General features: G+C 40.0%; 1 protein-coding gene across 2 annotated transcripts in view; it reads right to left on the minus strand.

Moving 5' to 3' along the window:
* The window catches only part of SNX25 (sorting nexin 25), a 127,930-nt gene that overhangs the window by 68,942 nt on the left and 34,484 nt on the right, over window positions 1–24,504 (minus strand). For both annotated transcript variants that reach the window (XM_046648755.1, XM_046648753.1), the window contains exons 3-5: window positions 21,298–21,514; window positions 15,663–15,835; window positions 14,064–14,250 (exon numbers count right to left, since the gene is read on the minus strand). In XM_046648755.1, the coding sequence (XP_046504711.1) occupies window positions 14,064–14,250; window positions 15,663–15,835; window positions 21,298–21,514 (577 nt within the window). The remainder of the gene's footprint in view (window positions 1–14,063; window positions 14,251–15,662; window positions 15,836–21,297; window positions 21,515–24,504) is intronic.

A 24,504-nucleotide genomic window follows, 5' to 3' on the forward strand; every position in this document is an offset into this window, starting at 1 on the left:
CAATATTATTAAATATTCTAGTGCAACACCATTGTTACACAGCAATCCAGACAGAGGCACCAAAATGTTTTTTTTAACCAAACCCTTATTCTCAGGCATTTTGGTTACTTCAAGCTTTTCTCTATTTTAAATAAAATTGCAAGAAACATTCTTGGAGAAATCTTTCCATACATTCATGATCATTTCATTAAGCTAAGTTTTTATAAACAATAACTGTATCAAAAATAATGCACATTTTGTGATCTGTTTTCATAATAGAAAATTGAGTCACAGAAAGGTAATAATTTATACCCCATCAGCAGGACATGCGGTTGGCTATTTTCCCATACTCTTGCCAACACTAGGTGCCATCAAATTTTTCGTCTTCACCAATATTATGAACAAAGACAAGTATTTCATTTTAGTTTTTATGTCTGAGCGCTCCTGCAGATAACAAGGTTCTGAGCTATCTTTTCACGAGGACTGCTGAACGGTTTTCAGCAGGAAGGGTCAAGGAGCTGGAGCACAAACAAGGCAAATATTTCTAATGTTTTAGAGGAGTTACATGTTCTTCCCACTAAAGGGGTTTTTTTTTTTTTTTTTTTTAAAAATGAGGTCATAATTTATAACACTGTGAAATTTCAGTTGTACATTATTATTTACCAGTCACCATACATATGCCCCTTTACCCCTTATGCCCACCCCCCAAATCTCCTTCCTCTCTGGTAACCACTAATCTTTTCTTTTTATCCATGTATTTCCTTATCTTCCGTATATGCCTGAAATCATACAGTGTTTGTCTTTTTCTGTCAGGCTTATTTCACTTAACATAATACCCTCAAGTTCCATCCATGTTGTTGCATATGGGATGATTTTGTCCTTTTTTATGGCTGAGTACTATTCCATTGTGTATATATACTACATCTTCTTTATCCATTCAGCAGTCAGTGGGCACTTAGGTTGCTTCCATGTCTTGGCTATTGTTAATAATGCTGCAATGAATATAGGGGTGCATAGGTCTTGCTGAATTTTGATTTCAAGTTCTTTGGATAAATACCCAGTCGTGGGATAGCTGGGTCATGTGGTATTTCTATCTTTAATTTTAGTTTTTAATTTTCCATAGTGGCTGCACCAGTTTGCACTCCCACCAGCAGTGTATGAGGTTCCCCTTTCTCCACATCCTCTCCAACATTTGTTGTTTTTTGTCTTGGTGATTATAGCCGTTCTAACAAGTATAAGGTGATATCTCATTGTAATTTTGATTTGCATTTCCCTGATAATTAGTAATGTTGAACATCTTTTCATGTGCCTCTTGGCCATCTGTACATCTTCTTTGGAAAAATGTCTGTTCATATCCTCTGCCCATTTTTTCATCAGGTTGTTTGGTTTTTTATTGTTGAGTAGTATGAGTTCTTTATATATTTTGGAGATTAACCCCTTGTCAGATGTATGATTTGCAAATATTTTCTCCCAGTTGGTGGATTGTCTTTTTGTTTGGTTCCTGGTTTTCTTTGCCTTGCAGAAGCTCTTTAGTCTGAGGAAGTCCCATTTGTTTATTTTTTCTTTTATTTCCCTTGCCCGAGTAGACATGGTATTCGAAGGGATCCAAGAGGAATGTCAACAAGCATACTTCCTATATTTTCTCGTATGAGTTTTATGGTTTCACATCTGTACAGAGTTCATTGACCCCCGCCCCCACCTTCCAAGGACACTGGGCCTGGGCCCCACACAAAGGAATGTGTCTGGACTCAGGGCCAAAGATGGCCACTTCGGCCTTGACTCCAAGGCACCAGTTCCAAAAAATACGTCCTGCGTCATGTTCCTTGTCTGGGCTGGCCACCCCGACAGGCACCTAACAGGACTTTAGAAACATCCCATCCGTGGGAACAAAAAAGATAAAAACACCCCATCCATGGGAACAAGAAGAAATAACTCAAAATATCCAAATGGTTGAAACCCTGAGTCAGAACCCAGAGGAAACTTAGGATAAAAGGGAGTCACAGCCATAGAACAATTGGAAGTCTCGCTGAGGAAAGGACGCTTTGCCTAAGACCCAGACAATCGGCACTCCTACCCACCATACAAGCTATTGGGACTTCCCCGGCTGATTGTGGTGTGGATGTTGTAAATACCAATTTGTCGTTCCCCTTTATCCCTGCTCCTTGTTCTGTTTCCCTTTATCAATAAACTTTGATTGCTTCAACAACCAAGTAGCCTTGGCGGTACCTGTCATTCTTTGCCCTTTGCCACTGTGGGCAACAACATCTTACCTTCAAGCCTTTGTTCCATTTTGAGCCAACTTTTGTGTATGGTGAAAGCTAATGGTCTACTTTCATTCTTTTGCATGTGGCTGTCCAGTTTTCTCAATATCATTTATTGAAGAGATTTTACTTTCTCCATTGCATGTTCTTAGCTCCTTTGTTGAAGATTTGCTGTCCGTAGATGTGTGGTTTTATTTTGGGGCTTTCAATTCTGCTCCATTGATCCGTGAGTCTGCTTCTGTGCCAATACCATGCTGTTTTGATTACTATAGCTTTGTAGTATATTTTGAAGCCAGGGATTGTGATGCCTCCAGCTTTGTTCTTTTCTCTCAGGATTGCTTTAGCTATTTGGGGTCTTCTGTTTGCCCCATACAAATTTTAGGATTCTTTGTTCTATTTCTGTGAAGAAAGTCATTGGATTATCATTGGGATTGCACTGAATCTGTAGATTGCTTTACGTACTATGGACATTTTAACTATGTTTATTCTTCCAATCCATGTGCATGGAATATCTTTCCATTTCTTTACGTCAGCACTGATTTCTTTCAATGACGTCTTACAGTTTTCATTGTATAGGTCTTTTACCTCCTTGGTCAAATTTATTCCTAGATATTTTATTCTTTTTGTTGCGATTCTAAATGGGATTGTATTCTTGAGTTCTCTTTCTGTTAGTTCATTATTAGAGTATAGAATGCAACTGATTTTTGTAAGTTGATTTTGTACCCTGCATCTCTGCTGTAGTTGCTGATTATTTCTAATAGTTTTCTGGTGGATTCTCTAGGATTTTCTATATATATAAAATCATGTCATCTGCAAACAGCGAGAGTTTCACTTCTTCCTTATCAATATGAATACCTTTTATTTCTTTTTCTTGCCAAATTGCTCTGGTCAAAACCTCCAGTACAATGTTGAGTAAGAGTGGTGACTGTGGGCACCCTTGTCTTGTTCCTGTTCTGAGAGGGATGGCTTTCAGTTTTTCCCTATTGACTATGATGTGGGCTGTGGGTTTGTCATATATGGCCTTTAGGTACTTTCCTTTTATACCCACTTTATTCATAGTTTTTACCATAAATGGATGTTGGATCTTGTCAAATGCTTTCACTGCGTCTATTGATATGATCATGTGGTTTTTATTCTTCATTTTGTTAATGTGGTGTATCACATTGATTGATTTGTGGATGCTGAACCATCCTATGTCCCTGGTATAAATCTCACTTGATCATGGTGTATGATCCTTTAATGTATTGCTGTATTCAGTTTGCCAACATTTTGTTGAGGATTTTTCCATGTATGTTCATCAGCAATATTGGTCTGTAATTTTCCTTCTTTGTGTTGCCTTTGTCTGGCTTTGGGATCAGGGTGATGTTGACCTTGCAAAATGTGTTAGGAAGTGTTCCATCTTCTTCAGTTTTTTGGAATATTTTGAGAAGGACAGGTACTAAATCTTCTTTGAATGTTTGGCAGAATTCTCCAGAGATGCCATCTGGCCGTGGACTTTTATTTTGGGGGAGGTTTTTGATTACTATTCCTATTTCTTTACTTGTGACTGGTCTATTCAGATTCTCTATTTCTTCTTGGTTCAGTTTTGGGAGGTTGTATGAGTCTAAGAATTTATCCATTTCTTCTAGATTGTCCAGTTTGTTGGCATATAGTTTTTCATAGTATTCTCTTATAATCCTTTGCATTTCTACAGTATCCATTGTAATTTCTTCTCTTTCATCCTAAACTTATTTATTTGAGCCTTCTCTCTTTTTTCCTTAGTGAAGAGTTTGCTAATTTTATCTTCTCAAGAACCAGCTCTTAGTTTCACTGAGCCTTTTGATTGTTTTTTTGGTTTTAATTCCATTTATTTCTGCTCTGATGTTTACTATTTCCCTCTAAAGGTGTTTTCTTTAAACCTGTTTTCCACTTTTCTAGTGTGCAGAAGGCAGCTGATTCCACAGAAAGACTAAGGCACGTTTCTAACCTTTTTCCAGTCGTGGCACACATGGTAAATGATAATATTTGAACAGAACACTGGGGTAACCAGCCATCCCACCACCTACCCACACCAGGGCCGAGGAACCCTTCATCTCCACACACCTATACCCTATATGAGTCACATCAGTTAGAGAGTTCTGGACCAGAGCAGCCTGAGGTGTCCTGAACTTATGTAAACGCATATACACACACACCTCATGTTACATATACAGAAAATAATCTGGAAATACATATACCAAGTATTAACCATTTTCATCTGTTTGCAATCAGTGATTTCTATTTTCTTCATCTTGTTTATATGTTTTAGTCTTCCTAAAATAACTACACGCTACCACGTGTTCATTTTCTTGTTTCCAGTACAGAAATTACACGTTACAGAAGACACCAAAGCTCTGTCCCCACTGGCTAGCTGGTGTCCTTTAGTTAACCTCGAGAAAGCCAGAATTTTTCTCTCTGTTATTTATATCTAATTTCTACTTCTACTAGTGTTCCTCATATTTTTATGTCAGCTATTAATATCATTATAAAGTGTTCACTTATACACGTTTGGCACCACTGCTATATGTTTCAATTCTTACATTTTTCTGAAATAAGATATTATTTTGTTGCCTCATCTCATCCGTTAATCCTATGCAAGCTGGCTGCATAGGATTTGATTGCCTTCTCTTTGAATTTGGCTGCCTTCTCTTGACAATTGTTATTTTTTTCAGCTCTTATTGGGAGTCTAGCATGTCCTGACAACTGTGGTAATGCATTACATGCACAATCTCACTTAATTATCACAACAATCCTATGAAATAGGAAGAAGTTTCTCCATTTCACAGTTAAAACTCAGGTTCAGAGTTTAAATAACTTGCCCAAGGTCAGGCAGCTTGCAAGCAGCAAAGCCAAAATCCTGTGAAGTCCAGCTCTGACTGACTCTTAAGCCCACGTTCTTGGCCAGGGTCTACTTTAGATGCATGACCGATCACCATAGGTTGACTTCTCATGTTGTCGACCCTCATTTGCCTCTAGAAAAACTGCATTTCTGTCTCGTGCAGGGTCATCAAAAGGCACAGTATGTGTGGCCACCACTCAGTGCTCGCTGGAGCCAGCTCACAAGGCTGTGCCAACTCAGGAGAGCTGGCTGTTAAATTTTCAGGAATTAAACCTACTATTATTAAAATTGCTTAACTTACAATTAAATACGTTAAATTTTTTAAAAGGTAAAAGTACTCAAAACTTATCATGTCCTAATCATTTTAGTCATTTTACTATTATCTATGCTCGAGGTTATTGACATCTATTCTACCAGTGTGGTGGAAACACTGTATATATAAAATGGTATGCTACTGCAAAGGTGCCAACCCTTCATTCAGTGATGTCATGCTGGTGACTTTAAATTGGCCAGGGTAGGAGTAACACTACAGAAATCAGCAAATGCTACAAGTCAGGCTTTCTCACCCCTCCCCCTGAAAAGCCAGCTATTAAAAATTACCAGCATATCACTTCTACCACCATTCCCTTGGCAGACCTCATGAAACATAAAATTCTTTTCTGTTAAGTAAAGACTTAGCACCAGTCTTTTTTTTCCAAGGGTAAAAGCACTCACCTCACTCCACCTCCAACTGCATATTCATTCTAAGTGTAAGAAGCTCCATCTCTGATCTCTCTCCACTCCGCATTCACGCCTCTCCTCTCCTCCCTAGAGAAGGAAGGGCTTTTTAATCTGATCACAGAGGGGAGGGAGGGCCTGTCAAGCACAGTCCTTCTGTTCTCCTTCCTGGTAAGTGCTGGTGTTCTCTGCCTCCGAGGGGAGCCAGCAAGTGGACTCTGCAGCTGCCAGGGAGCTGGGGAGGGAGGGAGAAGCAGGGACAAGGCGGCTTACTCGGGTCCAGTGTAGCTCGCTGGGAAAGACCGTCTAATCCTGAGACTCTGTTTTAGACAGTGCACTGCTTGCAGATATAAACCACCGTCTCCATGACCTATCTGTAAAAAGACTGACATTTTGGTCTTCATTTGCCTTATTCCTTGGCCCTAAGATGGTTCACATCTCAGGACAGAGAGAGGAGCATTGCTATTTATTGGGCCTCCTCAAGCCTCCAAATGAAACAATGCATTCCAGTGGGCCACTAGTAATAGATCAGCGGTCACAATAAAATTAAATCTCTTTGCAATCCTTGGAGAATGATTATACCAACAACAACAATAGTAGAAGCTATCAATTAGGAATATGCAGATCCTAGGCCAACTGCTTTACACAAACTGACTCGTGGCCCCAACTGTCAATCATAAAGCAGATACACCTCACCCGCAGTGCCAGCATTGCTCAGTTACAAGCACATTCTTTAATTTCAGAGAGACCAGAAACTTTTTACACCAAAACCCTCGCTTCTCATATCAAATTTTACAGGGCTGCCAATACTTACCTTGCCTCCTAAATGAAAATAATTTGAGTTCTCCGATATGTTTATTCCCACCTCTGTGCCCTCTGCCATTTCCCAGACACCAACAGAAGGAATTATATTCTGAAGTCACGTACTGTTATTTTTCATAAAACTGAAAGATCCTTTAGAGCATTTTTCTTAGGCAGCCTCGCATTTTAATGAGCTTCTTTAAACTAAATTTATATTCATTTATTCTTTTCACAAAAATTTGCCACGTTCCTCTTGTTTTACACTTTATGATTTCTCATCTCCTTGTCCACCCACACGAACCCTTTCCTCAGCAATTTATATGTGCTTATTGATCTCTGACACGGTGCGTTAGTTCATCACGAGGTATGCTCGATTTCTTCTTTCATGTTCCTTTTTAACGTAATCCTATTTTAATGTTCATGATTCACAATAAATTTTCAGAGTCACTGTTCAAAACACTCAACATCCAAATAATTTAAATTCTTCTACAGAGAAGCATGCAATTTTAAGAATTTTAATATTTTTAAGACATTATCTTTATGTGCAAATGCACCAAAACCAATTCAGAGGTGAAAATCCATCCCCTTAATATTTAAAGAAAAAGTATTTCACAAACTCCCTCAGTAACCCACTCCCTTGTTAATTTATGATCTAAGTTCATCCATCCATTGTGCCCACTGCCTCTTGCTTTATCCTAGTAAAACAGAAAACACCACATCAATCTCATGTACTACATAAAATGTTTCCTTCTCTTCTCCAAGCTTAACAATCCTTAATCTTTTTCACTTTAAATCTTTCATTCATTAGAATTTCCTCTCTACTATTTTCAGATTCTCCATGTTGCTCTTTAAATGAGGGGTCAGAAGTAAACAAATCCAGAACTGAAAAATCTACTAAAGATTGTATTGGTGGTAAATGAAATTACAGCAGTGATAGGCTGCTCTGATTTTCTTTATTACTACTTGTTTCTCTGGCAGTCTCTCACTGTCTTCACAACAGATGATGGTACTTCGGCCAGTGTTGTTCTCTATGCAAGGATGAGGGCCTGCAAAGACTCGTGGACAGTGGAGAGTCATGGCCGTGCTTGCAGGACACCCCGCAAGGTGGGGGCCCTGTGTCACCGCTGTTCTCTGCCCACCTGGCTAGCAGGTTTCCCAGCTTGACACGTGGGATTTGAAGTGAGACAGTGAATTCACATCCCAGCTCTGTCACTTACTAGCGATGTGATCCAGGAGAAGCCACTTTACTTTCTTCACCCATACAATGAGAACAATAGTATCTAATTCACACAGTTGTTATAGGGATCAGATGATTATAAAGAACCTGCTATTGTGCTTAATACATATTAGATAGTCAACAAATGGTACCTTAAAAACAAAGAGAGCTTCCCCTTCTTGAGCATTTGCTTGGCGTCTCTTGAACCTTGTCAAACGTCCAGTCCAGGACACCACACAAAGCTGGTGTGGGAAGTAGCGCTCTCCTGCCTCAGTGTAACTATACAACACGCAGTCCTGTAGTGAACTTGCTATTTGCCTATTCCATAGCCATTCTTCTTTCTCCCTTAGTAACAGAATCCTCCATTTTCAACTGAGCCAAAGGCTGCCCGGAATAAGACTACTTACATCTCAATTGCTCTGACCAACAAAATATAAGCAGAAATGTCATGTAACAGCTTCTAGAAATTCTCTTGAATGACAGTGGATGACCTTTGCCACCGTCTTTCTCTGCCTTCATTCTGCTTCCTGGAATTAGGAAGTGATGGATGGCATTCTAGAAAACACCCTTAGGATGGCAGAGCAGTGAGCCAGGAGGAGCCTGGGTCCTTGAGGAGGGTGGAGCCCCCAAACCAGTCCTGACTGCCTACTCCAGACTTCTTATAAGAAGATATAAGAAAGGAAAGGATAGAAGATATAAGATAGGAAAGATAAAAGATATAAGAAAGGGAAAAACCTTCTGTACTTTGCTAAGTCATCATCATTTTGCGAGTCTCCTACAATCTTCAGCTGAATCTAATTCTAACTAGTATAAATATGGCCAATCTATTCATGGGGTTAAACCAGTGGCTCTTCATCAGGAGCAATTCTGAGCCCCAGAGGACACACGGCAACATCTGGAGACATCTTGGGTGTCACAGCCGTGGGAGTGCTACTGGCATCCAGTGGCCACAGGCTTGGGATGCTGTTGCTGTTCTACAATAAATAGAACAACCCCTGCGACAACGAATTATCCAGCCCCAAATTCAATTTTGCCAATGTTGTGAAACCTTGGGTTAAACACATCTCTCAGGAAGGCTGGTGATCAAATGCCCACTGTTCAATAAAACAAACATGGGAGAAAGATGAGGTGTCCTGATTCATCAACATTCTCCTCCACAGACCTACTCTATATCCCAAACAGCGATAAACAGTTTCCAGAGAATTAGAACATACCTAATGACATGACGTGACATCTAGCCAAGACGTCACATTGGTAGCATGTGGGAGAATATTACATTTCAAAGAGACTCTCAATGCTAGTTGCATGTTATAATCACCTGGGGAGATTTTAGAACACACTGATGCCCAGGTTCCACTCCAGACCAGTTATACAAAAATTCCTGGGAGTGAAGCCTAGGCATCTGTATTTTTCATGGACAAGTAAATAATTTTCACTAGAATACTTCTTACAAATACGCTGAAGAATTACACAACTCAGCACTGGATGCATTCCTGGGCCATAATCTGCCTCCTCCTTCACAGGAGGTTCTATAAGGGCAGAACCCTCCCTTTCTCCTTTGTTTAATGTTTACTTTGACTCCTGCTTTATCTTCAAAATAAAGGAACAACAGTCTTTTCTCCAGTATCGTTGTAATCGTCAAAGTTCACTAATGGATGCATCTATGCTCTGAACTTGGGTTTGCCCTTCCTTGACTGTGGTCATCATCCCACCACCCACACTGGCAGTGGGAAACCTATTCAGCTGCCCCTTAATATCCCGCATCAACATGACATTCAGATTTTTGGCTCCTGTTTTGTCAGCAGAGTTGATCACCGCTCCTACCAGAAAATTCTAATTATTATGCCATCCAGCCACCACATCCTCACTCTGACATCTGGGATGCCAGAAAAGAAGAAAAAAGAAGTCACTACAAAAGACGGTGGGATATCCAACTGTAATTTTTTTTAAGCCTGAGTGATTCTAATATACGGCCAGGGTTAAAAAACACAAATTTAGTACAGCTGAAGGAAGCATTTGTAGCTCTATAATCCTACTGTGAAAGCATCTCATGCTGACTCAGAAAAAAAAACCAAACTACCACAGAACTACAAATATCACCTTTAAGGGTTTTCTTGTCTGTTCTTCATGCATTCCAGCCTAGCAGAGTTGAAAGATTTTTATTTTCTTTAGAAAATATGCATCTATCTGCCAAATATGTATGAAATAAAAGTGGATGGTTTCACCACTGCTTAGTTTAAATAAGACACATGCCCTGCCTTAGGCAGCCTACCTCAAAATTTTACGAAGAGCAATTTGAAGACAGTGACCTAAAATATCAATAAAGTCAGACAGCAGAGGATGCTAATTGTTCCAGAAAAACAAGAGAATAGTTCCGACTATGATTGAAGAAAGCAGCTCCATTAGAGCCAGGCAGCTGATAAGCCTCATCGATGGAGGCTTCAGACAGGAGTCTGAGATAGGAAGCAATTTTGCCCGTCAATAACAGTAAGCAGACCTGACCTTTGAATAGAGAGCAATTCTTCTATCAGATAAACAATAAGCAGCCAAGTAACAAGATAATGTATGCAACATCACCTACTGCTTTCAGCAAAAAGATCAATCTCTGCCAGTGCAGTTGGACTGGTAGCTTTGCTAGTTGGAGCTGTGCAAGAAGCAGAGAACAAAGGTTAGCCCTCAGGTCTGTCCCTAAGATACAAGGAATAGGGACAACAGCCCCATGGATAAAAGATACACTAGTGCTATATCACAGAGAACTAGCTGAACTTCTAATATACAGCAAAGCCCGAGGAATTGTCTCATAATCACAGGTCCAGCAGAAGATGCCTCAGGAAAGCAACTCTGGATGTGTATATCATGTGTATATGTGTATATATGCCTTTCACAGTATTTTCTCCTAAGGTTCTTTGCTAAGCTTGTTGAGGAGACTAAATTCTTCAGGATTACTGTGAACCCATAGATGATGTCGCCCAGTGCACATGACTCTTTCCAGAAGTCTACAATCCTTGTTACAAAAGAATTTTGCAGCCCTTCTGGGGGAAGTTATCAACATATTTCCCAAGATTTACACGAGAAAGCGAAAGCTTATGGAGGGATCGAGGTCATAAGACTAGGTCATTCCAGTGGGACTCAGGCATTACATCAACTGAGTTAAATCTGAAAATGTATTCATTTTGCTTCTAATAGAGTAGGCACTTCAAGAGTGTCACTATCTAATCACCAAAGTACCTCCAAGTGTCCTCCCATTGACTCTATACACCTTGTTGGGAACACAACGTCTAAGAGTAAGGAGGAGGACACAGAAGAGAACATAATACACAGCACAGGAATGATGCACAAAACGAACACCCCTTCCTGGTGTCTGCACTGCATCACTTCTTGTGGGTGGCAGGTATATAGTGACAGGAGGTGATGGTAGGAAGAGGTTAGGAATCTGTAACATTTCATTTTAGTCTCATTTATCAACAGTCACTGATAATACTACTGAAGATGCTCAATGATCACTCAAAAGGTATTATTTAAAGTGCAAACAACCCAAATTTTCCATTAACTGACAAAGAAAATATGCTATATTCATATAATGGAATATTACTCAGTCAACAAAAAGGTGTTCATAGATGCTACAACATGGATGAACCTTGAAAACACTATTCTGAGTGAAAGAAGTCAGACACAACTGGCCACATGTTGCAAGGTTCCATTCATACACAACATCCAGAACAGGCAAACTCAGAGAGACAGAAAGTAGATTAGTGGTTGCCAAGGGCTGGGAAGAGAGGGAGGAATGGGAAGTGACTGCTAATGGGTACAGGGTTTCTTTTTAAGGTGACGAAAATATTCTGGAATTACTGGTGATGGTTGTACACCCTTTGAATATACTAAAAACCAGAGAATTGTACACTTTAAAATGGTGAATTTTATGGCATGTGAATTATATCTCAATTTTTGAAAAAAACCATTCTCTGGTTCAGCATTTCTACTGCCCCTTAAGTCTCCCAGTGCGCAACAGACGGCCTGCTTCCTGGGACTCCATGCGTGTTATCCTTCCATGTCGTCCTACTTATGAGATCAAGAGGAAGTGAGGTCAAAGAAAGACTGAAGTGCTCATACTGTTTTTGCTCCATTGCATATGAGAGGGAAAAGGGAAAATTGTAAAAGCAGAATTTCTAGTGTAATCTTTGGCCACTTAGATGAAGGTACTCCACAACGCTCCTATTGTGACAAAAGCAGGTGGTCCAATCATCCTGAGGCAGGAGACACCAGGCTTTTGTTTTGTAAAGGCCAATTCTGGCTGAGCTACGTCTTTATCTACTAGATGACCAACTGCCAACATTAAGGTATTTACAGAATTTCAAATAGCCCTGAGCCTTTGGCAAGTACATCTGGAAGAAGATAAACCATTAATTCTTAACCAAGATTCATTCGTCTTATAATGCAGGAACTTCGCTCAGATAGAAAATGACAGATGGTGCTAGAGTACCAACAGTTGATCACTCAAAATAATTAGTTCTGATAAAAAAAAATGTCTTTGGCACCCTTTGTTACACAATTAACTATGTCACCATGTGTGCAGTGCTGGAATCTTTTGTTTGGTACACAAAATAGAACACTCATCCACAAGTCTGGAAGAAGGATGAATACCGACTGACTTAAGTATCTGCCACTATTGATCCTAGATTGTTATCTTAAACTCCCTTGGAGTTATTAAATGGTCCATGTCTGACCTTATCATTTAGCAAGAGAAAAATGCTTAGGAATTCAATGCATACACAATTTATCAACATGAGGTATCATGTGCTCACAAACAATGTCTTAGGAGGAAACTGTAATTCCACAGTGGGTGGTCATCGCGTGACCTTGGTCACACCAGATGCAGCACATCTGGGAAAGTATAAAAGCACCAGGTAGAGGAATACTGGAGCGTAGGTTTGAACAGCATCTCTAGAATCAGAGCCAGGTGTGTAAGTGTCCTTTAAGAATTTCAAGAAGAGGAGGCAACAAAGGTGTCCCGTCATTGTGAACTCTTTCAGTTTCTATGGAATGACACTTTTTTTAAAAGGAGTCAAAGGAAGCCATGGTAAGGATGACCTCTGAGTAGATGTAAGCTGTAAGCCTTAGACAACAAACCTGGAATATTGGCTCTTGGGTTCTCGATCAGCTCCAATGTCACAAACATCAAAAAAGAACTTCCAGATTTGCACGTACATAATCACAAATCTATTACAAGTGAGTACCAGATAGCTTATTCAAGACTATGCAAAGAAAGAGAAGCGTAAACAAAATCTCCAGAGATTGTATCCCATAAGAATGAAATTACCTGTAAACAAAATCATACAATTAAACCCATCACTATACATTTGAGGGAACTTAGAACGTGATGCAGTTTACGAGGACACAACGCCATCTACAACATATGCCTCTTTGACAGTGTATTATTCAGACCGACCAGAAGATGAATTAGCATAACCCACCTTAATGTTAACCCTAGTTCAGAGGCAAATGTGGCAAGTTGCGAGTCCTCAAATAGTTCAAAGACCCGTTTTCAGCCAATAGTTTACTCTTCCACCAGTGATTTACCAAAATTAGTTTTCAGAAGCACAATTGACAGATCAGAGATTCCTCTCTTCCCCATGTATTCTCGTTTGGGGACACTAAAACAGAAGGGTTACTAGAGAAACAGTGCTGGAAAACCACAAACTACACAATACTATATAATCATACTGTATAGGCATACACCATAAAAAGAAAAATAAAAAATAAACCCACAACATGCACACACTCACTCCTAAAATATCTCAAGTACAGTAAGGAAGATTGAACTCCACTATAAAAGAGACTCCTGGGATACATTTTAAAACGTTTTCTCAAAACAATTAGTCAACAACCTTTTATTCCCAATCGTGGGCCTCTGCATTTTTTAAGAAAAATGAAAATCAACACAATGTTCTCCATCATAATTTAAAAAAAACATCATCGCCTTCCAAAGCTTTTCTAAGGCAAGCATCTGAGCAGCCAAGCAGGTACGCCTAACAACTGAACAGCTTTCAATCTATTATAACCTAATTACATGAAAAACATGGTACTTTGAACAAACTAATTCCACTGCTAAAGGAAAAGCTGGATAAATTTAGTTGTCACTGAAGAGCAAAATTTACGGACTTCCTTTTTAACCTAAATAGGCAGAGGATGATAACTAGCAGCTATTATCATGCTATAATGGAAGACCAAATACCTTAGTTGCTTCAAGAACTCAACGTCAGAGTTGCTGTTAATGAGCTTGATGAACTCTTCATAAGAAGGAGCGTAGGTGTAGGCTCGCTTGTGATGTTCATTCATCTGTTCTCTGTGCTCCAACTGGGCAAGTAGCATCTGGTTAATGTAACCAGGATTACTAAGCAGCTCCACTAATGGCTTCAAGACTGTGGGAAAAAGAAGAAAGCGCCACTTGAAAAGGTATTCCCTTTTAAAGTAGTTGTTTTTATGTTATATAATTGAAACTACATTTGGGAAACATTTTTAAAATACCTAAATGGGGGACTCTCTCTCTTTCTCTCTCTCTCTCTCTCTCTCTCTCTCTCACACACTCACACACACACATACACACACACAGCCAGCTATCCCTCTGGGTATGCTACCAACTACGGCTACAATCAAGCAGTTGTTTTAACAGATGAGTTAAATGTAAAGGAAAAATCAAAGAAAGTCATTTGGAACCCAAGTTGCTAACAAAGCTATCGAAATTAAGTACACTAAGTTTTTTTCTTATATTTCTTTTATAAGGCTCAAAATGTTTTGTCCATAGAAAGTCAACATTCTCCCAACTGGTGAAAGCAGACCTGAGGGGGGAAGTTGTTAAAGTCAATGACACTATTATAAATTCATCCTAAAAAGTTGCCCTCGTCTCTGTGGTTGGTTGTAGCAGCTAATGGGCTCAGCCGGCTACTCCTGAGATAATGAGATATTCAATCAATGCGCATCAAATGCAACGTTATTTGTTTGAGACTCTGAGACAGGAAAAGTTTCTCTTAGATCATATTTTCCTCCATGTTTCTTATCCTAACTAAGCATTTCCCTGGATATACTTTTTTCTGGTAATCACACTATATGGTGGTGCAGCTCCTTTTTCATTTATACCAAGTTCACAAATTACATATAGGCATTATCAATGAATCTTGTAAGCAAAGGCATTTTAGGTAAATGCACATTGGAGTCTGAGTACAGATATTCTTTCCTTAATGCATAAATTATTGGCCTGGGTAACTCAAAAGCTATCCCAAATGGATGCTTCCCTGTGGAGAGCATAAGGTCTGGTTATCTCTTATAAATGGAATGGACTATGCATTCGGCAATATGTTATGTAAAAAACGTTTATGATGCATGGCCAAATGATGCCGCCTTTTTTTTTGAAGAACATTAGCCCTGAGCTAACATCCACTGCAAATCCTCCTCTTTTTGCTGAGGAAGATCAGCCCTGAGCTAACATCCGTGCCCATCATCCTCTGTTTTTTTTCATACGTGGGATGCCTGCCACAGCATGGCTTCATAAGCCGTGCCTAGGTTGCACCTGGGATCCGAACCAGCAAACCCCAGCCCACCAAAGTGGAACACGCACACTTAACCACTGGGCCACTGGGCCAGCCCCCAAATGATGCCTTCTTTGAGTGACATTTAAAATTGATATTTTGAAAATACTTTAATTCCCTTATGTCCCATCGTACACAAGGTCTGCACAGGTGTCATATAAAGTGTTATCACATTAGTATGTTGCAAAACTAGTATGTTGGCACAATTATCATTGCATTAGTAATATCAGTTACTTATAAAAGTCTACCTTTTCTTGTGAGAATTTCTGCAAGCATTATACGCAAGCTGAGAGACTGGACATCCTTTGAGGGGAGGAGACAAAACACCAGAATCCGAGAGCACATCTGTAGGAATCTTCCTTCTTCATCTGCGTTCCTCAAGCATGCATGCAACATAAAAGGCCTCGGCTGTTCTTCATGTCTAAAAGAATAAACAAACGGAGAGAGAGAAAAGGAAGGAAAGAAATTTCTGGAAACAATTCAGTTACATACCATTAGGTAAAAAATATTTCAAATGAGAAATACATTGGTTTTAATAACTGTGCCCGCTCCTCAACAACGGCAATAGTCAATAATTTCCTCAATCACAGACTAATCTGAAAAATGCAAATGTATGGCCTTTTGGGATTTCAAACCTTAAGTAGAGTCAACATTTATACATAACTTGCAAATCACAGCAACAACGCAGAAAGGTATGAGAATATCTTTAATAAGATTTTGGGGGGGGGGGGTGAGGAAGATTGGCCCTGAGCCAACATCTTTTGCCAATCTTCCTCTTTTTGCTTGAGGAAGATTGGCCCTGAGCTAACATCTTTTGCCAACCTTCCTCTATTCTGTATGTGGGATGCTGCCACAGCATGGCTTGATGAGCGGTGTGTAGGTCTGTGCCTGGAATCTGAACCATGAACCCTGGGCTGCCGAAGTGTAACATGTGAACTTAACCCCTACACTACTGGGCCAGCCCCTAACTAGACGATTTTTCAGTTTCCTAGGTCTCTTCTTAAATGTGATCTACAGCTTCATTTTTCAAAAAAATCTAACACAGCATAAAACAGGGTCACCAGCCAGCTTTCCTGACTGGGTGATCGTGGGATAAAAGATCTATGGGGATTTCTATGAGGAGAGGGCCCATGACTTGACGCTACGTAAGTGGACGGCAAAATGCCCTCCATGAGGCACTCAAGTATCTTCCATCCAGGCTTACCAACCTGGTCACGGATTCCCTGTCAGCAATGACCCCATCCCCACCGTAGGACCGTGAATTTGGAGGATCTGAGTGAAGAGAACTGCAAAGTAGAATTTTCTACACCTTGTTTTCCCACAGTCTCTTAACAGCAATTCAACAAAGACTGGGAGGCTAATTTTTCTAGTATCTTTCAGCTAAGCAGCAAAGTTTATAGGCTTCTTATACTAACTAATGGCCAATACTGAAAAGAAAAAAAACAGCACTCAATGGGGGATGAACACATGCTAGGTGCTACACAGGAAATGAAACAAATAAATGCATGTTGGTACCTTCTTGACTAGTGTCTCCCAGGACCTAGCTGTAGTTTTGGGGTTTTTTTGCACTAGACACTGAAGACCAGTTTCTGGAGTATGAACACTAAAAAAAGACTTCCTCATTGTCTTCTACAACAAGCAAGAGGAATTCAATCCTGATGTGCAAAGCCAACAGCATAAACAGAGATTTTAAGAGTAAGCCTTTGTACAGACACGGATATATATGCGGACTTTTAAAAGAACAGTATCTTCGATCATTTTAAACTCTAGTTATGCTGTCAGCTAGAGTTGATATTTAACATAAAAAGATTTAGATGCTGATCTGTCATGTCAAGCACTTTTAGGGATAAATCTTTATTTTAAAATATATATTTGGTTGATATTTTGGGGGAAGTTGGCCCCCAAAAAAATCCACTTTAACAAGAGAGGCTTCATTATATAACATCAAAATCTCTCTCTCTCTCCAGGTACACACAGTCCCTACTCTGTTCCAGTGGAAGGCAGCTAATAAAAGGAGCCCGGTCGTCAGACTTCCACACGCTCCTCTCCCTCCCAGAAGGGAGTTAGAGGAAGACCTCCTGAATGAGTCAAAGCCCAGAGAGTTGGTCAAACAAGCTTGATCTACGGTAAAAGGGAAATTCGAGTGCTCGCTAGAATCTTCTCCTAGCTCTGGGTGGGATATTCCTACGGTGCCCTCTAGTAAATAGACATCAACTATTGCTTTAGAAGCGAAGAAAGGAACACGAGGCACATGGCTACTGTGGGGTTAAGAGAGGTCCATCTAGCCTTCTGGAGGACTGTAGCCTCTGTCCTGGCAGCATCCTCCTTCCTAGGTGTGGATCAATTGTTTTTTTACTGTAATTCCTACTACTTACCTCCGAGGTCTCATTCCTTGAGCAAGCAATAGGACATTAACCTTTTGTAAGTGTTATATGTGCAATTATTACTTAATCTCCCCATCTACACCGAGAAGTAGACAGCATCATCACCATTTTATAGATGAGCATATTAAGGATCTGAACAGTTAAGTGAATAGTCCAAAGTCACAGAGGTAACAAATACGAAACTCTCAAGTCCTGTTCTGTGTGACTCTCAGCCAGACTCTTCACACTACACCATAATCAGAGACTGCAAAGATGAAAAGGAAAAAGTATCTCAGAGATAAAGAAGAAAAATACATGAATAAAAACATTGTTTTCCCTTAACCAGGATGCTGGTGCTTTCCTGGTAAACAAAATGCACAGATTGTTAAGAAGGAGACTACAAAATTAAAGATGCTATTGACTTAACAGCATAAAAACAATCATTTTTAGATTTTCCTGAAACATGCTGTAACAAGACAGATGGGACAAAGGAAGCAGCAGCAGAGGCAAGAATTACATGTGATCTGGATTGGCTTAAAGCAGCAGCAGAAAGTTGGCCTGGAAATAGATACAGACTGACCGGAAAGCTGCCTCCACACAATTGCCTAACAATCAATCCAAGGATGAGTTGCTTTTATTAATGCAATTTATTATTCTCTTGTCTGATAGTGACCAATTCAATTGGGTGCTTCCTGGGCTGCCAAAGTCATTTTGTAGCCAACAGATATCTGCACCCCAGTGGAGATTTCTAGGAGAGGACACTGTTTACCTGGGGCACATGAGCACAGATAAAGCCATCAAACCTAGACTCTGTGTCTGCCAGTCTCAGCGTGTGATTTGTAGAAGATGATGCACAGTCAGATATTGGTTCTCAAGGGTTCACCTCCGGGGCACGATCATCTATACGCAAACACCAGTAACCTACCAGCACTTTTTCAAATATTCATAATCCCAGAGAACAGTGGTAGATTTTCCCTTTAACAGGTATCATCAAGTAGAGCTTCCAGGCATAGCCCAGATATCAGTAAAATAAATCTACCCCTGGCATAAGAAAACTAGAAGCTCAAAGAGAAGGAGTTTCTAAAATGGAATAACAATTCTCTGTTTCTATTATTCCTATTCTGTACCCATAATATCTTTATATTATCCACAAAAGCAGTAATTTCAGAAGCTGGTAAATGTCTCAATGAAAAATATATTCTCATGTTGAAATCAGATAATCATAAAAATACTAGATTTCTCTAACCACTTGCTCTTCTCCGCAACCTACATCCATCAGTCTTCTAACTGGAGTTAAAAACACTGATTTCTAAATCCTCTTCTCTACTGGGCCATCATTGAAATGCTTTCTTTTAAAATGAGCTTCCACAGATTCAAACAAGTCTTTGACATGATCTGCCGGGAAGAACGAGGGTGCGCTTCAGGTAACAGACACCACAGCAAACTAGCAGGTGCTCCAAAGGTTTGCTGAACACTCGAAAGGAGAGGCCGGAGCTTCTGAGACCTGAAGGAGGTCACCCAAGAGGCCTATTTCTCCAACTTTCCTTATTAGTTCACACACCTCCTTACTGGAAGTTACTTTCTCTATAAACAGCAGTTTTTCAAAGAGGAGTCTGGAGACTCCTAAATGTCCTCAAGACCCTTTGAGGGGGTCTGTGAGGTCAAAACTGTATTCGTACACAAAAACGTCATTTGTCTTTTTCACTCTCATTCTCATAAGTAGAGTGGAGATTCCTAGAGGCTACCTGATGTGAGATGACATATCACTGATGGCTAATGTACTGTGTATTCTTGCACTTTAAACACTTCTTAGTTTTAATATCTAATATGGTAAATCCTGATAGATATGAGTGGTGAGCTGGTAAATGTTCAACACCTGGCTCTCCAAGGGAAAAAAAGCTCTGATTTGTAGCATTTGCCCATTTCACAGTATAAATACTCCCTCTACAGCCAACTACAAGCCACCAACGATACCACTGAACTCAGAGCTGGGAAGAGATGGACATCCTCAGCTCTTGCACACCAGTCCAAGCTGGCTCCAGCACACCACGAGATACAACCACACAAACAAAAGCTCTTTTAGGTCCTCAATAACTTTTAAGAGTACAGAGGGATCCCGAGACCACAAAATCTGAGAACTACTGCCTTACAGTAATTTTTTCAAACCATGGGTTGTGACTCACAAGGAGCAAAGTAAAATTTAGTCTCAAACACCATTTTAAAAAAATGTTAAAGAATAAACAATACCAAAGTTATCACAGGTAATGAGCATTGTTTTATGAAACTGGATCACAATATAAACTCCATTTCTTACTATGGGTCACAGTTTCTAAAAAGTGTGCAATATGCTGGGAGCAGCAAACTGGAAAACAATAGGTATTTGATGGCTCTGTGGATTTTGGCCTCATAAGCCTGAGGGAGGCAGACACTGGGAGAGAAGATGACGCAGGGAAGAGGCAACAGAGCTGAGAACAGAGAGACGCTGCTGCACAACCACAGTGAGCAACCAAGTCCCACTGAGGAACATCCCAGGGCAGGAGAGGGCCTGCTGTCTGATAAATTCACACGACGGGGCTTCTTCGAAGAGAACGTGAGTTGCCACTTGCCCAATAAGGATGCTAACGCTTACTCATCCCCTTCTGCATTTTTCAAATACTTTCTCTCTTCCCTGAAAGCAGAGGAATAATAATAAGTAGTAACATCAGTGAGAACAGGCCACGTTAACTATAGGGAGCCCTGCTCCTAGCCCACCTGAGTCCAGATCCAAACAGAGAGAAGGCTACTCATTTCAGTATTTCTTTTCACGCACAAGTTAGAAGTGCTATAATTAATCGTTCTCACAGTCACTCAAGAGTAAGACGTACATTTAAGATCCTATCAGCAAACCAAAGAAAGCAGGAATTTGTTGGGAGCACAGAAATGGCCTCACTGAACTCTTCTTCCAAAGGCCGTCATCTCAGAGGCACAAACTTTGTCAACGTAACAGTCCAAAGGCCTAACAAGCCTAAATATCAGCAATCTTCACACTGTAAACATCTTCTCTAGTTACAGCCCACACGTTATATTATTAAGTTTTAAAAATCAATTTTCAGGATATTGTGATGAAATGGAGCCCTTCACATAGGACTCACAAAAAGAAACAAAAAATTAAACTTTTCTAAAAATTGCAAACTCACTGACATTCCTCACAATATAAAACACTATATTTAAATTTTCTATTTCTAAGTACCCATAATACTAGAAATAAGGTCAGGATAGTGCTGGCTCAGTAAAATTCATTTCACTGTTTAAGTTATTTACCAAATTAAGCAAGTCTGTAAAGTGGTTTTCTATTAGAAGCTTATTTTAAAAATCTACTCTATAAGAACACTATAATTATTCTGCCTCCAGATGTCTACATTTCAAGCCAACTGCCAGCAAGAGGAAGAACATGCTGGAGTTTTGTCTTGACTTAGACCTTACTCAATAAGAAAAATAACGTGGAAAAAAAAAGGAGGTGAAGGTTGTTCATAGTAATTACCTGGCATTTGCAGCTTTCAGGTCACAGAAATGAGTGAGTAAAGTTCTTACAACATCATTGCAGACTACTTTAACCACATCCACGTGGCTCAGTCGGTGGCGCAGCTGTCTGGCAATTTCCCAAAAGTCTTCCAAGAGGAGATGGTAAAGCCGTCCCTCATCTCTGCTGAGGCTTCCATACCAGGACAGAACATAATCTCTGTAACTGTAGTCAAACACTACCAGGAAGAAACAAAGCAATGAGTAAAATTTAGATCAAAGGAGTCAGCACCAACACAACATTTCTACTGGAAACTGGCCACCTGCTATTTCACATTTTCACTACTTAAACTAGACAGAGAGTAGAAAACAAGAGAAGACATAATCTTTCCTAAAATCTTTTAAAATGAATGATTCTCTCAATAATATGCAAAATATATAAAGAACCCATACAAAAAAAATAACAAATGACCCAATAGAAAAATGGGCAGAAGATCTGAAGAGACATTTTTTCCAAAGAAGACATACAGACGGCCAACAGGCACATGAAAAGATACTCAACGTCACTAATTATGAGGGAAATACAAATCAAAACCACAATGAGGTATCACCTCCACCATTAGAATGGCTATTATCAAAATCACAAGAAATAAGTGTTGCAGAGGATGTGGAGAAAAGGGAACCCTCACACACTGCTGGTGGGAATGTAAATTTGGTGCAGCCATTATAGAAAACAGTATGGAGAATCCTCAAAACACTAAAAACAGAACTACCATATGATCCAGCTATTCCACTTCTGGGTATTTATCCAAAAAATACAAAAACACTAATTCAAAAAGATCCATGCACCTCCATGTTCACTGCCGCATTATTTACAATAGCCAAGATATGAAAACAACCTAAGTGCCCATCAACAGATGAATGGATAAAGAAGACGGGCTACACATATATAGAACAGAATAATACTCAGCCATTACAAAGATGAAATCTTGCCATTTGCGACAATGTTGATGGACCTTGAGGGTATTATGCTAAATGAAATAAGTCAGATGGAGAAAGACAAATACCATATGATTTCAGTCATATGCGGAATATAAAAAACAAAACAAACAAACAGAACAAAAACAAACTCACAGAAGTAGACAACACACTGGTGGTTACCAGAGGGGATGGAGATAAGGGGAGAGAAAAATGGGTAAAGGGGGTCAACTGTATGCTGATGGACGGAAACTAGACTTTTGGTGGTGAGCACACTGTAGTATATACAGATGTCAAATTATAATGCTGTACACCTGAAACCTATATAAATGTTATAAACCAATGCTACCTCAATAAAATAAAATGAAATATTCTCATCGAAATAGAATGTTTGGGGTGTGGTAGCTGCATGTCTTGGTGCCAAATAAAAAAATGGAGCATCTCACACACTGACCACACACTTATGGAGCATGCCAGTTATCAATTTATTGCCTCTCAGCACCAAATGCATCCTTTTTCACTCCACCTTATGATACTAGAGCTGGACCTTGTAAACATTTCTTCTTTGCCAACTGGCATAGTGTTAAGTTTTGACAGTAGATGATGCTAGAGGGACACTGCAGGAGGAAGGGGCTTCTCTTTCTGGTTCCTGTGTGCTCTGGTTCCTGTGTGCAATGTGCAGTGGACAGTAGCACGCTGGGCACTGGATGGCACTCACCCCCAGAAAGTTCCAACAGCACCTGGAGAGCAGCTTCCCAGACAAATCTGTGGGTGGCTTCCCCCAGCCTATGGACTCTCCCCAAAGTTCTCCACCATCAATGGGGCCAAGGTTGTGCCCTCTCCAACAAGGCCTGGATCTCAGGTCTGGGGTGAAGAAGGACACTTCCTCCAAATTTATCTCTTCCTAAAGTGCTTTGCCTCAGCCCTAGATGTAGCAGTTGCTCCCATTACCTGCTCCTCCTACATTCTTTAGAGTTCTCTTCATCTGTTAGTAGTTAATCCCATGTTAATAATTCTTTAAACTTTCTCTGTTCAATCACCGTGTGGTTTCTGTCTCCTAATGAGACCTCGACCATTGGAGGAAGAATCCTCTAAGTCAGCTGTGACTCCAGGCTCAGCATCCGTGGCTGACCACCCTCCTTGGAAGATTTCTAGTCTCTATTTTCTTAATTCTGGATCAATTCTATGCTTGGAACTAGAAAACCTCAGCTCTAGACCAGTGCAGTCCAACAGAAATATGAGAGCCACATATGTAATTTTAAGTTTCTAGTAGCCATATTAAAAAGGAAAAAGAAACACATGACATTAATTGTAATATTTCATCTGATCTATCCAAAATATTGATTTCAATACATAACCAATATTAAAAATTCTGAAGTATTTTGCCTTTTATTCATGCTAAGTCTTCACAATCCGCTGTGTATTTTACCCTTTCAGCACATCTCAGTGTGGACTAGCCACATTTCTGGTGCTCAAGAATCACAAGAGTATCGTGGTTACCGTGTTGCACAGGGCAACTCAAAGCCACAGAAAGAGAGTGAAGCCAACGTGATCTTTGCAAAACATTAGGTCTTTTGAAAGATAAAAGTGTTCCTGGGCTTAAGTGCTGATTGCCACAAGGGAGAAGAACGTTTAGCCACACATTCCCTCTCCATCTGGTCCAGCTCAAGGGTACCTAGGCTTGTTTTTCTCTTAATCACTGCTTATTTCTCAAAGCTTTTTCTTTCCCTTTCCAAACACCACTTGATTTGGCTTAATTTAGATGTGACGATACCTTATTTCAAAGCAATAATTTACCCTCCTGCTCTGCTTGGCTTGTCTGCAGTGTTTTATCTCCAGGAATCCCGAGGAACAAAATGTAACTTGAGATCCTAATTCACTTCATACCAGGCGTACAAACGACTAACCCATACTCTCAAATAATTTTCTAGCCTAGGATTTGGTGGTCCTTTTAGTCATCTTGGCCACTGAACATCAAGGGGGAGAGGGGTCATGTTTCTTAGAAAATTGGAGAACAAATGGAACCCCCAGCTCAGGATTCGTATTCACCTCTATGTGAAGGTACCACACACGTGCAAAAGCCCACAGGTCAAAGGGAGCACCACTCTTGTCGTAATATCTGTGATGGCTTTTGTCTCAGAACATCAACCAAGAAAGTATATCCAATGCTTTTCCACAAAATACCATCTTAAATCTCGTAGCTCAAAAACATACACAGGGCATCAATAATTTGGTTCACAGACACAAATAC

The sequence above is a fragment of the Equus quagga genome, chromosome 22, assembly GCF_021613505.1.
Source record: "Equus quagga isolate Etosha38 chromosome 22, UCLA_HA_Equagga_1.0, whole genome shotgun sequence".
In the NCBI taxonomy this organism is placed as follows: Eukaryota; Metazoa; Chordata; class Mammalia; order Perissodactyla; family Equidae; genus Equus; species Equus quagga.